This window comes from Halichoerus grypus, chromosome 5, assembly GCF_964656455.1.
Source record: "Halichoerus grypus chromosome 5, mHalGry1.hap1.1, whole genome shotgun sequence".
Taxonomy (NCBI): Eukaryota; Metazoa; Chordata; class Mammalia; order Carnivora; family Phocidae; genus Halichoerus; species Halichoerus grypus.
In genome coordinates this window covers 55716609-55735091 of record NC_135716.1, presented here as the reverse complement: position 1 = coordinate 55735091, position 18483 = coordinate 55716609, and the positions used below count along the sequence as shown (strand labels likewise).

The 18483-nt window shown below is 37.3% G+C and overlaps 1 protein-coding gene across 3 annotated transcripts in view; it reads left to right on the top strand.

Annotated features, from left to right (window-relative positions):
• The window catches only part of ZFHX4 (zinc finger homeobox 4), a 180236-nt gene that overhangs the window by 129679 nt on the left and 32074 nt on the right, over positions 1-18483 (top strand). For all 3 annotated transcript variants that reach the window (XM_036123521.2, XM_036123520.2, XM_078072292.1), the window contains exon 5: positions 17176-17244. In XM_036123521.2, the coding sequence (XP_035979414.2) occupies positions 17176-17244 (69 nt within the window). The remainder of the gene's footprint in view (positions 1-17175; positions 17245-18483) is intronic.

The following is an 18483-nucleotide window of genomic DNA, read 5'->3' as shown; positions in this document are numbered from 1 at the left end:
TCTTGCCAATATGTAAGCACAGGATTCTCAAACATTTGATTTTTTCAGTTTAAAAATTCAGTTAATTCTTTGTAGATTTTATATTTAGAAAAACACAGTTTTTCTTTTGAAGAGGAGTTCTGTTTTGTTTTTTACCCAATAATCAGCTAATTTGTTTTTATGTAAACATGTCCATGTGGTTTGGCATTAACTGTTTGTTTTTCTTTCTTTCTCTCTCTTTTTGATCCTACTCACGTAAAGTGAGGAAATCATTGGGAAATAGGTGGCATAAGTCAGTGCCTACCGAATGTTGAGTATGCTACGGACCAAATTCAGCTCATTTGGGGTTCCATTTCTATTTGTGTTTCTATTCTTTCAGAAAATTTTGGTTGAGAACTTATAGTTGTTCTTTACTCTTATTATTCTTCTATAATGTTGCCTTGAATAATTACTAGAAACAACAACAACAAAAAGAAACTAAAAAGTTGTGATTGTTCCAATTAGGTGACTTAATCCTTGTTTTTCTGGCAAATGAAAAAGTTTTACATTAATGAGATAAAGGAGAATGTAGATGACCTTTCTCAGAGTTATGTAACACCCACGAAAGAGCTTATCTGGGTTATTTGTGCACAGCTTAATAACCTGGGATCCATGGATCCAGGGATTCCATGCCCCCTTGTAATTGCCTGCAAAATTACCCTGATGTGCATTTTTATAGGAAGGAGGTCCGTAGCTTCCACTAGAAGATTAATATTCCTCAACAAGAATACTGTTCTCTAAGACCCTTGAAAGAAAACTAGGGACACATAGTTTGAGTTGAAAATATACTTAAAAATATACTTAAAAATTACATTAATTACATTTCTAAAGATGGAACCACTTTCTCTGGCCCTGCTATGTTTATTGCCCTCCCTGAAACTGCACTCCACTAACCTGACCATGCATTCGCTCGGCAAGATGGGTGCCTCTTGGGCATCCTGGCTACATAGACAGACTTCCTTTTCCCCAATACGAGCTGCCAACTTAAGACCTTCCAGGGACATCGTATTTTTGAAGAAACCATCTTAGGAAACTGGAGTTTCCCTAAATCAAATTGACAGAAGTAGTAGACAGAGTCACCTTTGTGCTTCTGCTCCTTGAGGCTGCAAGCACTCTGTCAAAACAAAGCCACTTCAGTGATTTCGAAAAATGGGTAAGTAGAGAAGGGCTAGAAAATGATGTATTTGGCTCCTCTCTGAAGAAAGGAAAGAGGGAAAGCATGGAGTTAAGCATAAAGTAGAGTAAAATAAAATAAGAGTGAATAAGAAAGTTATAAGATGCATGTCTTAGCAACAGAGCCAGGGAAGATTCTTTGGAGTACGGTTAGCTAGTGGAATTAGAGCACTTCAGATAATGAATGTGAATATACTTTGAAAAGTATTAAAGGTTCCGCAAATATAATGGACCAATGGGCTAATGATGTGAAAGGAATGTGAAGAGAGGGTTGTAAATACAAATGCACACATAACAGATTTGAGGTAAACATGAATGATTGTTCAATCTTACGAGGTCTTGTCCTCAGCCTTTGTAGCTAATACTTGTGAGTTGACAAAAAAAATCATTGCAGATGTTCAGGTAATGGGAAAGCCCAAAGAATCCTGACAGCTCATGGGTCCAGCCCTTCACTTTACAGCTGGAGAAACAGGCACTCACCAGTTTCATGCCCTGTGCAGGGTTACACCGCTAATTCATAGGACAACCCAAGCTTCTGATTCCCAATGCAGCATCCCTCTAGATATCTTTGTCATACTCTACTATTTACATAGATTGAATCATGGAAGGTTTTTAAAACTGATCATTTTCCTTGTCTTATCATCTGTCTATAAAATGTTTCTCTAAAACAGAAAGAAAAATGTGAATGACGTGATGTAGACTAAAATCCCTATTGCACTGATGCTTCGTTCTCCCACGGAATTAAGTGTTTTGTGTTCCTTTGTGTCAAGAATACTTGGCTGGTACTACCAGCATATCACTTCCTGAATAGTGGTGGTTGTTTCTATTTTGTCTCCTCCAGACTTAAGCTCCTTGAAGTCACCGAGGTTGTTTTCAGCTTAGTGTCTCCTAGCCAAGTATGGCCCTTGTCACCTAGTGGGCTCTCCGGGAATGTGTGTTAATTTGAATGTCTTTTATGCTGTGAAGTAAAATCATGTGTCTAAATCTATCATTATTTCTAGTTCTTAAAGCACTTTGTTATTGTTACACATTTCCAGTGAGATGTAAACAAACAGTTTGAGAAATGGCAAATAAGGGGCTTAGGCAAATTAGGGTAGATTAGGAAGCAATAAAAAAAAGTTCAGCTAAAGTTAAATGAAACAGTGGGGAGCCAAGTGATGCTTTACAGATAGAATATTGTAGGTCGTTAGAGCTTAATAGGCAAATGTTTTCATTTTGAGGGCTATAAAATAATTTTTAACTGCAATTTCCCCACTTTTAAAAAAGTCCTTTTAAGGGAAAAAGAGAGAACTCGAGAAAGTACTCTTGATATTTGCTCATAAGGTTTTTTTTTTCTGTAAGCCTTGTTCAAAGCCATCTTTTCACACTGTCTTCTTCCCATTTACAGAAATGATATTGACCCTTTGAAGATATTTTCTTGTCCAGATGATCATAGTTCATAAAATTAAAAGTAAAGTTGACGTCTGTCTCAGCCCTCAGCCAGATCTCCTTGACCACAGATCTCAAGGGAAGTGTGGGGAGGTGATTTTATTGCCATTTTGCAATAATTGTATACTCTTATTTCATCCTCTGGAGCTTTTGTTTCAAGGAAGAATGTGCTTGGACTTCAAAGAATTAAATGCACAGGAATTATATATTCACGAGGCAGTCACAAAAAAGGGACTAGTGGAAGGAAAACAACCGAGGTGAACTCGCTTCTGCAATGTATTAACAGTTGTGTGTGAGTAAGAAAGGGAGACAGACTGCTCACAAAGCTGGCAGATACCTCAAAGGAGTTTTCTGCCTCTTTAGCCTGTTTCACTAGGATTTTAAACTCTTTTACCTTTGAGAGAGAATACCAAATACTTGTATTTAAGAGCAGATGTGGCAGATACTTGATGAATTAATTGCAATCAGAATCAGAATGAAGTGGAGGAAAAGACTCTGCTTTGTTACCTGGAGGATTCTTCTCCTTGGCTGCCATTATTGATTATAGAAGCTACTTGAGAGGAATCCACTGGGCAACAACAGCTCTGGGGGTAGCATTTGGCCTGGGCTAGTGGGAGACAGAAAAATCTGCCCTCAAGGAGTTTAGAAGCTGCCTAGGAGACAGAATCAATGTACTGGACACAATAAGTCAGGTAACTTATGACATTTTAAGGAACTTCATCAAATTCAGTACTGTTCAGAGGAGCCTTGGATCTGTAGGGTTAATGGAAGTATTAGGACATGAAGAATGAGTAGGATTGGAAATTAAAAAATAGAGTTTTATTTGTTTGTCTCTGCATCTATTTATTTAGGCATGGTCCTTAGGTTTGAGAGGGGAAATAATATAATTCAGACTTAGGGGTGAAAGGAAATTGATATGGTTGTGTTGAGAAGCAAGAAACTAAACTGAGAGCCTAATAATGACCATTTAGGAGAAAGCAACAAAAATTAACTAGGGAGTTGAGACTATGCAAGCCTTTGAAAGCTGAGCAAAAAAGTTCAGATTTGAAGAGGCAGAAAATAAGAAGGTACAGAACTTTTGAGTGTGAGAGTTACATTACTGAAGAGGTGTCGTAGGAAGCATGATCTGGAAGCCATATGTAAGAGGCATAGTGTTGGGAGGACCTGTGCACAGAAAGCTCATTCTAGGACCACTGCCGTGGTGGACTGGTAGACTATCAGGGGCTATCACTGAGGTAACTCTCGTTAAGCAGAAAAGAGTGTTAACAGTAAATCCACAGCAGACTTACCAACTAAATATAAGCAATGAAGGAGTCAAGGCTCCCAAGTTTGGCAACTGTTGGAAATTTCTCAAGCTAAGTAGGCAGGGGAAAAGTGAGAAGCAGGGGCACACCTTTTTTTCCCCTTCCAAAAGTAATCCTTTAAAAAACTAGTGGGGGGGGGGAGAAGAAACAATGTGTTCATAAAGTTTTGTAGGCTTTTTTGAACTAGGAAAAAGGTAGTCATTTTTCATCATGATTTTTAAGAGGCCTTTGTAGTTTTAATAAAATAATGTTAGGGGCTCTGTTTTATTTATAATATTTAGAGCTTATATTTAAGTCAGTCTGTTAATATCATTTATGCCAAATAAGTATAGAGGAAATATTTTATGGCATGTGGAACAATGCAAGTCCAGGATATTTTCGTGTCTTTCTAAGTGAAAATGATTGATTAAACCAAAATACTGTTCTTCCGTACCTCCATTATTGTGACTCTCAGAGTCGCCTTGCACATAGTAAGTGTTCAGTAAAAGCTTGTTCAATACATGAATAAACACAAGACGTAGCAAGACAGTATGGCCTCTATGCATTTGGCAGGAGAGAGGAAAACAATGTACCCTCACACCAATCCCTAAATACCCTGCAACCTTTTCAGAGCTATGACAGAGGAGATGGGGTGCCGAATTGGAACACTGATTCCATTTGGACTTGCCCTCTTTCACTCACATATATACATACTTCTCAACAGTTTGTAGTGTAGCTTAAGAAAGCAGACACAGCTCTGCATATTTCCAATCATTGCAAGCAAACTACAAATTAGTGGGCAGTTTTCTTCACTCTGGAAATAGAGTTCTAGAGTGTTCGGGGTGATAAATTAGCTGCTGCCTCCTGAGGACAGATGTGAGAACCAGGGTAAAGAGATACATATAATCTATGGGACAGGAACAAGGTATTAGCCATATAAAAGATGTAATTTATTTTCATATTACTCATTGTATTGGATTGAACATATATTTCTGTTCTTGCTACATCCTTAACAATATCAATGTTCAAAGTCTTCAAAAGAGAATTCTGCATTTGGCTCAAATTATTTACCACATTAGAGATGTTTTTATGTATAGTATATAGAAATGAGATAAAAAGAGAAATAAATTATTTATTGGTCATTTTCTTTACCACCAGCTTCCTCTCCCTCCTCCTCAACATACTTTTTTATTTTCTTAAGGTGACCATATTTCTGGCTGTTTGTTTATTTTGTACTTCTTTGAATTTGAATTCTGGTCATCATTCGTGAATTATCCCCACTCATTTCAAAGTACGGTTTTCTCTATTTGTTATTATCATGTATTTTAGAATAGTGATAGGTTTACTTTTTTTGCAATTTTCTTTGTTTTAATCATCAGATGTTTATGGCAGTGTGAAATTTCATCTTATCCGTCATCTTTTACATCAGTGATGATCATGAGTTACTTCATCTAGTTTGTCAGGACAGCAAATTTAATGGACCTTTCATCACCTTGTACCAAAATCCCAAAATGCAGATGCTGTGTGTATTGCACATAAGTTTTTTTGATCAAACTTAGAAAGATTATGAAAAATACAATGTAATTGTATTGCCATAAAACTTAATTGAAGAGTTTAATAGGGGACTGTTTAAGTTCTGCTAGGCTCTTCATTTTTGTTGACACAATTTTATTGCTTCCGTGGTGCCCATAATATCTACAAGGGAAAAATAGTTCTTGGCTCACAGCAGCTAGACAGGATTGCTAGTCAAATCTTCCCTCAACAAAAATGGTTTCTGTCACTGTGTATCACAAAGAAGGCAATAGGGATATTTCATGTGCTAAAACAAAGTGGCTTCTGCTCTCTGACTCTCTTTCTGAGTCACTGTTTTACATCACGTACAGAAAATTTGATGTCTCCTCACTCTCTGCTGTCCTTCCCACACCCCAGCTCTCCTCCCCTGTTCTCTTCATGATGGTCATGAATAAGATGGTTCATTTCTACCTTCTGGGAGGCTGATAAGTCCTAGCCTAACTTCACTGACTTCTGTGATCCTTGACTTCCATCCCCGTTCCCACTGCTCTTCAGAAACCCACACCCAAGTCCATCCTAGGACACCTGCCTGCCTCACTCTCTTCAGCCTCTTAACGTTTTCCCCGCCACCAGGTCATTCTCGTCATCACACCAGCATTCTCTCAATCCCCCTGCCGATGAGAAACCTTCCCGCGTGCTGCCTGCCTCTATGTATTGCCCATTACTCTTATCCTTTTCACAGAAGAACTCCTCGGAGAATTGTCTGCACTTGACATTGCCATGTTCTTCATTTTCATTCTCTCTTACACCACATTCAGGGGGGCGCTCGTCCTTACCACTCCACAAAAGGCCAAGGCCTCTGAGAACCTGTTCTTTGGCAAATCTACTTGTGAGTTCCTGGTCCTCCTCAGACTAGACCAACCAGCAGCTTTTAACAAGATGACCTCTCCCTTCTTGAAATGTCTCTTTCACCAGGCTTTCCAGACCCCATTCTCTCTCGATCTTCTCCTACCTCGTTGACTCTTCTTGCTTGCTCTTCTTCACTGCCCCCTCCTTCTTTGAGAAGGGAATGGTGGGAGTGCCTCTACCTGGTGCAGGCAATAAAGAGAGAGCAGTCCCTATAGGGAATTTAAAAACAATAAAACTGAAGGAAAGTTGCCGCTTAATTATTATTTTTGCCATGCACAGACAATTCTAAACTGTGTCATTGATAAAATATTTCTCCCTGCTGGAAGAGACTGCTCATGGGGTCCCCTGCTTTGATATGTCCCTGTTTAGGAGTGTAGCCCCGGTTCAGTTAGGGACCCTCATTCTCTAGGTTATCTTATTCAATCTCATCTCAAGGACTTACTCTACCATCTATATGTTGGCCTCTCCCACCCTTCTGCCCTCCCTTCCTCCACCTCACATCTGCTTACTTGACCCCTTTCCTTGGATGTATAAACAGGGCATCTCAAACTAAACATGTTTGAAACTACAGATTCCAACCTTTCTCTCCCTCCTGACTTGTTCCATCTGCATTTTCCCTCATCTCAGTAAATAACATCTCCATTCTTCTGATTTCTTGGGCAAAAAAAAAAAACAACAAAAAACAGCATAATCATCTTTCATTCTTCTCATTCTCTCACTTGCCTCATCAAACACATTGGCAAGTCCTGTTTGCCCCTCTTGTGAAATATGTATCCATTCCGCAACTACCTCTTTGGTTCGAGTCACTACCATCTCTCACAATGTCACCCACACCTTATTTTACTTGACTTCTCTGTGTAATTGTATGCTTGTGCCTCATACTTCTGGAAAAGTTCTTGGCCTTTGGCCACTGTTTTACCCATCACTCCAGGGTCCTGTGTTTACCTCTTTTTCTCTGTCATTATCTTTTATCATGTTTCAGTGATCTTCAGTGCCACTTCTTAATTTTCCTTTCTTAGAGTTCTCTCCTTAGAACGTATCTTCCATACTCTTTGCGTTGTTCCTGAGATGTACTCACAGGTATTAGCTTCCAAGTATTTTGCACCCAGACTTCTCTTTTCAGATCTAGTTTCATAAACTTAAATGTTTTCCAAACAGCTTCGCTCTAACTCATGTCCAAATTGAGCTCATCATCTTTTCTCTCATCCCAATCTTGGACTTTTGAACTTTCCTTTTCTCTCCAATGGAATCACTGTTCTTCCTTTATCCATGACTTTTTCTAGACAGTAATGGATTGATGTACAGTGAATGTTCCAGTAACCTTTTTTTTTTTAATAACAAAACTTCTCCTCCTCCATTCCATCTTCCACACAGTATCCCAAAGGTGCAAATATGATCATGGCACCCCTGCTTAAAACTCACTTTGTCAAGATCAAGGGACCCTTTGCCAATACTTTGCATTCAGGCAAAGGAGAAAAAAAAAATTGGCCATGTCTCAGAAACCATTTTTTCTACTGCTAATACAGTCCAAAGAAAGTGCCAAATCTCATCAATCTGTTTGCTCATTAATGGATGATTTATTCAATAAACATTTCATGGGTATGCATAAGTATTGTCTTGAAAATTCATAGCAGGTTCCAATAGTACATTTTTCACTCTTGGCTCCAACCTAGCCTTTCTAATCTTCCTTTTCTGGGGCTATGCATACTTTCACTAACTTTCCCTCTCCAGATTTATTTTACTTATGTTTGTATCCATCATTGCCTAGGTCAATTCTCCTAGGTGTAATTTGGGGTATATGACCATATAAATTTGACCATTCCTTATGTGGTGAAATGTAGAAAACTCCAAATAGTGAAAATCCAAGGATTATTTACATATAATTTAGGAAACTTTTCTGCGTCTTAGGTTAATGGTAAATTTATTTCAACAATTATAGTGTTGATAAAAAAGAATTGATCTAGTCATCTGAGGATTTTCTTTTATAGCCATATATAATTCACAAAATAAATAAGCCTGCACATGAGAAGCAATAATTTCCCCCATATATATAATTGTATAGAGGAATTTATTATAAGTAGTAATGGTACATTCCATGTCAGCATATTTAAGACATTAAATATTTAAAGAGTATGATACAAAGATTGTATTTCCTCACTTCGCATGGTCAACTGGAGGTGTTGATAACAACAACTTACATTTCATCCTTACAATGACTTGCCATGGCGAGCAGAAGAGATCATTTTATTCCCCCTTTACTGATGAGAAGACTGGCTCCAACATATTAAGAGATCTGTTTAAATTTACACAGATGGAAGCTAAAATTTTAATTCCCATTTAATTCCCATTCCATACATTTCCCATTTAACATTGCCTTTGTGAAAACTCTAAACTACTGTCTCTGGTATATTATGAAATGTTTTGAAGAGAAAGCAAGTGTTATGTGCTTTGATGTTGTGTTTGGTCGCACATATGATTTAGGTGACTATAGTATAAGGAATAATCTAGAAAATTAAGTAAACTCAGTGTTTGTGTATAAATGGAGATATTCAGGGTTTTAGAGACTGCCACATTTACAAATCTGTGTATTCTGAGGTTGTTGTGACTTCTCCTTAAATTTTTCTCTTGATGAAAGGCTGATGGTGGGGGTGGGGTTTGGAATTGGAAAGGACAGGGTCCCTCTCTTCCAAGAGGAAACCTTAAGGCTGACTTGGATATCACTACCAGTCTAAAGAGTTCATCTTTTTTACTTTAAATTTTGTAAATGGCCAAACCAATGTGAATTGAACAGTCTTTACAACTTGGTACACATACCACTTTTATTGCAGAATGTAAAATTTGCTTAGGGATTAAAAAAAACTTTCAAACTACATGGCTTAAGAAAACAATGTTTAGTTTTGTTAACATTTGCTCTTTCCAAAATATCTACACATATAATAGTGATATTCTAAAGGTCTAAAATACTAACTTAGCTGATAGACAGAGAGTACATTACATATAAATATAACCTAAAAAGCCATAATATCGAATTGATGTAGTCTTTCCTTTGAATAATGTGCATTCAGCAGGAGGGACCAAAGCCAGAGAAGAATCGTGCATGAGTGCAACTACTACTTATTCAGTTCTAGACGCTTTATATTCATTACTCCTTATCACACCTCAAAATCTGGTTATTTTCACTTCTATTTTTACATATAAGATACCTGACTTAGGGGGAGCTAAGTAACTTGCTCTGTCAAATAGCTAGAAAGTGTTGGAGCTGGGATTCAAGTCCAAGTGTATCTGTTTCTAAGTCCATGTTTTTTCTTTTCCCTTAGCACAAATATATGCACAGGAGTAGTCCATATTCTCCTAATGAAATAGTTTTTTGAAGAACACAGGCTTCTAAGGGCCAGATAGCTATAGCAGAAGTGGGCAATTTTTATGTCACTGATGGCTCACCTTTTATCTTTGCTTGCTTAAAATTTCAAGCAAAAAGAATGAATCTCAGTTAAAAAAAATTATCATTTCAACAGAGAGTTACTCATTCTGGTTCTTCACAACAAGAGTGAATGATGGTTTTCTGAAACTAATGATGTACTATATGTTGGCTAATTGAATTTAAATTAAAAAAAAAAAAAGTGGATGATGGTTTTATGGATCATGACTCCAAAGGAGTATGCCTAAAGACTCACTGAGTGTGACTGAAATAAAATCAGAGTTTTGTTTTAAAGTTGTGAAACTGATTAAACTCTGTAATTGTCGTTGTAATTTAAAAACAATGCAGTCTTAGAGGGAGGCACCTATCATTGCTGAAGTCTTTGAGATGGAAGCGTAAGAGAGGATATAGAAGCTTCCAAGAACCAAAGAACATGACTGAAACAAAGAAATGCAACTTCCCTGAGAGTAAATGATACCCTTGTAAGGAGTCTTTGAAAGTGGTGAAGGAAATAGAGATAAAAATGCACTGCTGGATAGGCATTTATTTTCTTTTCATTTAAAAAAATAACTTCGGAAGGCTTTTGACCTAGCACAGAAAAGTTGGTAGCTATGGAGTAGAAAGAAGAGGTTTTCATAGATTAAAAACTTGCTCTGTGATACAAAACAACGGGCTGAAAGGAATAGCCAGTGCCCTGTGGGAACGAAGGCTATCATTCGGTAGGGTAGGAATCAGTACGTAGACCAGAGGTGTTTCCTGTGTTGATGAGCCACCTAGCAAAGCCAACACAATATGCTAAGGAATGAAAATCGTTTCAGACAATTGGAGATTGTGACAAGTCCTATAAAGACTGAGGTGCAGATAACTGGGTAACTGACAGATGGGAGCACAATGTTTTCCCTGGTTACAACAAGAGAATTTTGATCTCTTAATTTCAAAACAATCAGAAATGAAACAGAATCTTATGTGGAGAAATGTATTAGAAATTAATAGACTTAAGGAAAAAATACTTCAGTAAGAGCACTTCCAAGTAAGACACATTAAGAAGTTGTATGAGTAATTTATTGAAACTAATTGATATCAGGAACTTATTAAATTCTTTTGAGGTCCCATTACACTGAGGTCATAGATGATTCAAGAAGCAGAAAGAAGTGATCACACTTTCCTGGCCTAGAGGCCCCAGGAGATACTACTCCCTTACTATATAAAAATAACTTCTGGGTAAAACCACACAGAGCAGGGCAAAGGAGCTTTACTGTTCCAGAAAATAAAAAAATTACAAATCCAGCCCCGTTCAGATAATTGACACTGGAGCATCCAATGCACTTCAATCTGTTACTGCCTAGAAGAAATAATTTAAGAGAAAGCACTGCAGGTCAACAAAGATGATGTTGCTTGGTTACTCAAAACCATTTGGTAGCATGCTGAGTTGCTCAGCTTTTTAGAAGAGCACTCTTTGTATCCACATAGGAAAAGGATGGAGACCACTTGAAACCATTTTTAATTGCAAACCTGCTTCATCTGAAAACAGGCTTCACTTCTGCAGTGCACAAGCAAGTTCAGAGGTCTTTATTAAAATGTAAACTACCAAGATAACAAAAAATGTTGAACTTGATTTGTTCTTCTAGATATTGATCTTGTTGTAATGAATTTGCTTTGGAGGAGTTTGAACTGTTTTTTTAGGAGGTGGGAAATTCACATTTTAGACATCCTGGCCCAGGAGTCCTGGGGGCTGCCTGGAGGCAACAATGTTCAGGGGAGAGTATGGAGCTTTGGTGTCAGACAGACTAAGTCCAGATTTTACTTTTGCTACTCTCTGCCTTTGGGGGGGAAAAAATTACTTAAAATGTCTGAGCTTTAATATCTTACTTTTTCAGAAAAGCAGTGGTTTTTCTGTACAGATTTACTGCAAGGATTGAGTAAGAAAATGCATGTTACGTGCTTAGCACTGAACAGGTTTCCAATCAACTATTCACTTATTATTTTAAAATTAGAGTGCTGCAAATACCTTCTCTTCTATATCAGAGTCTCTGAAATATCCTAGAACAATGAATCACCTACCTGCAGTAAAGGTAGGAGGGGTTTCAAAAGGGAAATGGGGAGGAGAAGGTAGAGTTTTTGAAATGTGGATGCTTTTTTAGAGTTTCGTCTTTTCCAGGAATTGGACTCTTTTTTTTTTTTTTTAATGGATGGAAGGAGAGTGGAACTCAAAATGTTTCCTAGGACTACAGAAAATTTTTTTCTTTTTCTTTATTACTTTAGACTAGTTGGCTTAATATTTATTCTGTTCAGTGGTATATATTTCATTTTATGTGCTATACATTTTGCTCAAATAGTGATATACTTTATTATTTAATGCATTAGCAAATCAGCGGGAGGAGATGAGATGTGAAAATTTTGTAGGCAGATACTGTCTTAGCACTATATTTGGCAGCTTGAACATTCACCCAGTATTTTAAAAATTTACTGAACTTGTACCAAATGCTTCCCAAAGTTTGCTGATAAGAATGCAGAAAGCTCATGACTGTTGTGATCCTGAAATGTAGATTAAGTTAGACTTATTTCCAAATGACAGCAAACATTCTTAAACTTTGAATTCTCTACTTATGTATCTAGACTGTTTCAAAAATTAAAATTCCAGATCTTTCCCTGATCATTAGATTTGTATTGGTTGTAGTTTTGTTTTGTTTTTTTTTAAAGTATTACTCCGATTAGCAGGGGGAAAAAAAAGATTTGACAGATGAAAACTTGATCATTTTTTAACTAAGATGAAATGCCTAAAATTTATCAGTTTACTTACCAGAATAATTATTCATATAAGGGAAAGGAAAGGTGAAAAGGAGTAATGAAATGGATAGGTTTATGAGTTGGGGGGGCAAGTGTGAGGAAATGAGACAGAGCCTTGAGAACCTTCTGTCTCATAATTAAAAGGGAACAGGAAGCCTAAAAATTTAGGTTTTTAAACATTGTCTTTGGAGATGTAACCATTTGGGTTGGGCCAGAGGAATAAGTAGTTAGCAGAATTCAGTCCAAATGAGAAAAATGAACCTAAGACATAATTGCAGAATCAAAAGGAAGAGTACTTTTAGGATTTTAAAAATACGGCTTAGTATATCATTGTGGTTAAGATACCTATCCCTGAAATAAAAATGCATGGGTTCAAATCATGGCTCACCACTTGCTAGGGGTGTTGCAATGCATATAAAGGGCATCAGTCAGTACCTGGCACAGAGTAAATATTCTGTGAAATGTTGTTGATGATGGTGATCGTGATGATCGATATACCATTCCACAGAAAATGGGGCCGATTACTCCCACATTGTGTTAATAAAAATAGAGTAATTTGGTACCATTTTCAAATGTGTGATCATCACCAAATTGACAGAATAGAGTAGAATACTGGATAAATTGTCAGTGGTATTATTTTTAAATAGTATTAAATAAGAAAGGTCAGGTGCTAGAGAACACAAATTAGTAATCTAATTAAATCACCAGCAAAGAGACAGATGGTGTTAACAGCAGTCAAATTTGTTATTACAGAACAATTATTAAAGTGAAATATTGAAAGATGCTATGTATCATTACTAGGTTTTAAACATTTCATTTACACAGGCAGAAAAGTATAGATTAATCAGTTCATTTGCTAAGTTAAAAGCTCCTTTATTAAAATATTGATATAATTTGTATAAAGGGAGCAGCATCGTTGAGGACATAAAAAATATTCTGTGGCATTGTGGACTACATTCCTTTATAAAATTATTTGCACAAGTAGCTCTCAATGGCACAGTTGCCAAGTACCACGTATCCTAATTTGTGAGATTAAATAACAGTTTCTGGTTTTGACATTTTGCACATTTCCTTAAATCACTCTCAAATAAAATGATTTCAGTGTGGCACCAAAGTATTATGTAGTCGCATCGTATATTCAAGGAATGTCATGTTTTATGAAATATCAGAATTTTTACAAGACTAATAGAAGTTGCTTTCTTCCGCATCCTTTCCCCCACCCCCAGGCCGCCACTTGGTTTCGGGACTTCACTAAGACTAGGAAACCCTCTATAGGTTCTTTGATACCGTGGTATTACAACTGGACACATTCAGACAGTCACAGCCTTTATACCAGGCCGAACTGGGTTCCCTTCCAGGCTGTCAGTTTCAAACTTGGGAACCTGGGGCAAGTGATCTTAACCTCTTTAAGCTCCAGTCTCCTGATTTATAAAAGAAGGATTAATATTTGCCTCATGACTTTACCATGAGGATTACATGACTATTTTTCAAGATTTATTTATTTATTTTAGAGAGAGAGCATGCAGGGGGGAAAGGGGCATAGGGAGAGGGAGAAGGAAAGAAGCAGACTCCCGCTCAGGGGGAAGCCCGTCGCAGGGCTCGATCCCACGACCCTGCAGTCATGACCTGAGCCGAAATCAAGGGTTAGGCACTTAACCAACTGAGCCACCCAGGCGCCCCTTACATGACAATTTTACATGGATAGGTCATCAGAGTACTGGCAGAAATACAAACTCAATAAGTTGTCATTTTTAAATTTTTATTTTCATGAATCTTAAAAGAGTAGCAGTCATTTGGTCAAATTTACTTAGATACTCCTGGTATCTGTTTAAATAAGTATCTGATACATTGAAATGTGTGTCTGTGTGTGTGCGTGTGTGCATGCGCACGCACATGTATTTGGAAGGATAAGCATTCTTTGATAAATTATTTTTTTTTTCTAAAGAAGAGTGAAAGAAATGGTTTAATACACATTCACACACATTTATACAGATAATCTCCTGCTTACAATGGTTCAATTTAACATTTTTCAACTTGACGGTGGTCGAAAATGGTAAGCATTCAGTAGAAACCATACTTCGAATTTTGAATTTCAGTCTTTTCCCAGCTAACCAGATGTGGTAAGATTCTCTTCCATCATGCTGGGCAATGGAAGCGAGCCCCAGCTCCCAGTCAGCCAAGCCCTCACGAGAGTAAACAACCAGTAAACTTGCAACCATCCTGTGCCCACCCAACCATCCTGTTTTTCACTTTCAGTACAGTATTCAATGAATTACATGAGATATTTTCAACACTTCATTATAAAATAGGCCTTGTGTTAGGTGATTTTGCCCAACTGCAGGCTAATATAAGTGTTCTGAGCACGTTTAATATAGGCTTGGCTAAGCTATGATGTTCAGTAGGTTACATGTATTAAAAGCATTTTCGACTTGAGGTATTTTCAACTTACGATGCATTCATGGGGACTTAACCCCATCATAAGTGGACGAAGAGATGTATATGTAACAGAATTAGTATCTGTGTTTAGTATAATTGAAAGGGCTTTGAATTTAGAGGCTTGAGGCTCTGGGAAGCTTTTATAAAATTCTCATCTTGAGATTCATCTGCTTCCGCATATAGGGCGTAGATTCGTACTTTTCCTTTATTTATTTTTTATTTTTTATTATTTATTTGAGAGAGAGAGAGAGCACATGAGAGGGGGGAGGGTCAGAGGGAGAAGCAGACTACCTGCTGAGCAGGGAGCCCGATGTGGGACTTGATCCTGGGACTCCAGGATCATGACCTGAGCCGAAGGCAGTTGCTTAACCAACTGAGCCACCCAGGCGCCCAGATTCGCACTTTGAATAGAAGTGTCCTGGTGACTTTGATATGCCTCACTTTGTTCTTGGTTGAGAATCTGTAAAGATGGAAAGTTCTTGAGGAACTCACAATTTATTGGGGAAATATGCATGAGCCATGTAAAAAATTATCATAATAGATCATAAGTGCTGAAACATATTTATAAGCTAATTGTTATGGGAGCACAGAGGAGGTGGCACTTGCTTTAGGTTTTGAGGGAAGAAGAGGAGTTTAACAGGAGAAGAACAAAAAGACATTCACAAAGTAAAAGGAACAACACTGGTCGAAGCATAAAGATCCAAGAGGTTGCCAAGAGGAAGAAGGTGGGTTTCTTGAATGACATATTGGATGGATATCAGTACTGTGATCAATTTGAAAGTTATTTGGATGTATAAGCAAGAACTAAGGATGAATTCTTCGTTTCAAGACTAATTTAAGTTTTGGTTATTAAAAAACAAAAAACAAAAACAATCCATGATGTTTTTTGTTGTTGTTGGGGCTAAGATACTGAGGGTTTATTATCATTCTTTTTAAATAGATTACCACCAGCGGCCAGAGGTGTTGTACATAGCAGGAAAAACAATCAGTAAATGCAATAATAGTGCCTTGGTGTGCACTTCTATTTTCAAGGTTAATTATTTGTTTAATTAAAGCCTTGAGAATCAACCCAGAGATGCTGGTGCCCAGAAATATTAGATAAATGTGAGTCTCTTTGGTTGTGTAAGAATTGTGTGATGATCTTTTCAACCTCTCAATACAATCCAGCCTTTTCTCATTTTGAAGACTAGATCACATTGTACCTTTATTTGTATTTTTTTCTCTTATAATTGTTGATTATTTATACAATTATATCTGCATATCACTAAGGAGGGAATTGAGGCTTAGAAAGGTTAAATTATGTACCTAAGGTCCCTTACCTAGAAACTGATGGAGCCATGAGTGGTGCTCAGGCAATTCTGTCTTCTGGAAAAAAAGTTCTTGCCGTTTTATGAGAGATTAGACTGATGAGACAAGGAATTCCAGGTAGGAAGATTGTTGTGGAGGCTACGGAAATTGTCAGTAAAGAGACGATGACAGAGAAATAGAGAAACATACATGACAAGAGACATTGCCATCCAATCAACAGCATGGGATGACTCAGTGTGGAGAAAGAATGAGATGTTGAGGGTGATTTCTGAGGTCCAGTCATTTTTTATAGATACCCCCACAACAGGGAACACAATGGAAGAATGGAGATAGATGAAAATAATGATTTGTGCTTGGGGTTGAGTTTAGCAAACCAGGACATTGTTGGTGCTTCTGCTCTGGAACTCAAATAAAAGATGAGAATAAAGATGTGAATTTACTGACAACTTGGACATATTCTTCAAGTTTCCTCAGGTCCTTATTTTTTTGCTTTGGTCGCTCACATCAGCTATCAAATATTGAAGTGTTCTTTTTTTCTTTTTTTCTTTTCTGCTATTGTGACAGAGAAGTAAAACTATGCTCATGATTTTTGCAATGTGCTATTGTCATTATAACACATGCTCCTATAATGTAGGCCTGGCCAAATATCCAGGATGCTTCCATATTTTGTCTGTACTGTTGTATTTGTTGTGTGCTGCCGACCGAGAATGTGATCCAAGCTTACTACGTCCTGGACTCACTTTGCTAACCACTGTTCACTGGGATGTAAGCTGTGCTGGAGTCTCACCTGAGCTCCAGCTGGTGCTTATTTCTTTGAAAGTCAGATTTGGGGTTCTTGTGATGCTGTGACTGCAGAGCTGGACGTGGTGTGCTCATTACTTTTCCCTCTAATGTCCTCTGCAGAAACTGCCTCTGTGGGAGCCAGGACCTGTGAGGAGGATCTTACAGAGCAGCAGTTGAGAGCAACCTCAGGTAATTGGTCTTATTCCTTTTCAAAATTTTGTTTGTTCTAAGTGAGTTACATTTGTTACTCTCATAATTTATGTAATAAATGTATCTCTAGAACTTCTCTAATGAGATCTGATCAGATCTCTTATACAAATAGGTTAAAAGCAAAACTAAATATAAAATGACATATATGCTATATTTGGATACATATATAAATTAACATCTTAAAGAACAAGCAACTTCTGCAGGATAATTTCTCACATCTACATTTATACACTATGAGGTTTCACCTAAGTGGTCAGTTTGTTACAAAGTAGAAGTCAAAAAGCCAGATATTATTTTTCCCCAAATCAAACAACCTAGTTGGTGGAGTTATTTTGGGGTAATTAATGAGTTGATTGGGCTTTGTACACTCAGGTCAACACATTTACTAGTCCCTGTGCTCTGTGTGTTTGTGTGTGTGTATTAAAAAAAAATGGCAGCAATGCTTTCTGAGCTGCATTATATTCAGATAATTTAAGAGGAAATTCACCCTTGTTGCCACAACACACCTCATTTATTCCTGGCTCGATCCCAATTTTCAGATTTCTACAATTATGCTATATAATATGACCAAAAAAAAGATTATAAAAAGTCCTTTGCATTCATAATGGGGAATTGAAATACATTTTACAAGTGAAAACATTCCTCCAGTATAAAGTCAGAACTTCTCTCTTTAAAAATTCTTTAAAGTTAAGTTCACCTTCACCTATGCATTCTCATGAACACTTTTTCATTTTATATGTTGTTTTCCACCTACGATATTGGAGAGCATATTTAACCAGTTCTCTTCCCTCACCTACAGCCCAATCAGAGGATTTCATTAATGATCAGTTTGGAGGTAATAGGCCAAATATCAAGACTATGACAAAAATATCAAACAAAAAAGAAAACACTCCCTGCCAATACATTTATTTATTGTCTCGTAAACAAGGGCACTGCGATCTACACCTTCACCTAGGTCTCTGAGAAGCTTTATATTGAGATACTGTCATGCCTTCTGGACATTTTCACAGAGATATTCTATAGGGAAGTCCAATATAACAAATTCCAAGTGGAATTTCTCATGTTTGCAAGACTGTTTCTTCTCCTCCATCTTAACTGATGCCATCCTGCTATAAACGTAGTTATCCCAAGTAAGAAAACTAGGAATCCTCAATTTTACTCAAAATATTAGTGCCAGGGACTGTTGGACGTAAGTCATGAATAAGACAGATGACTTCT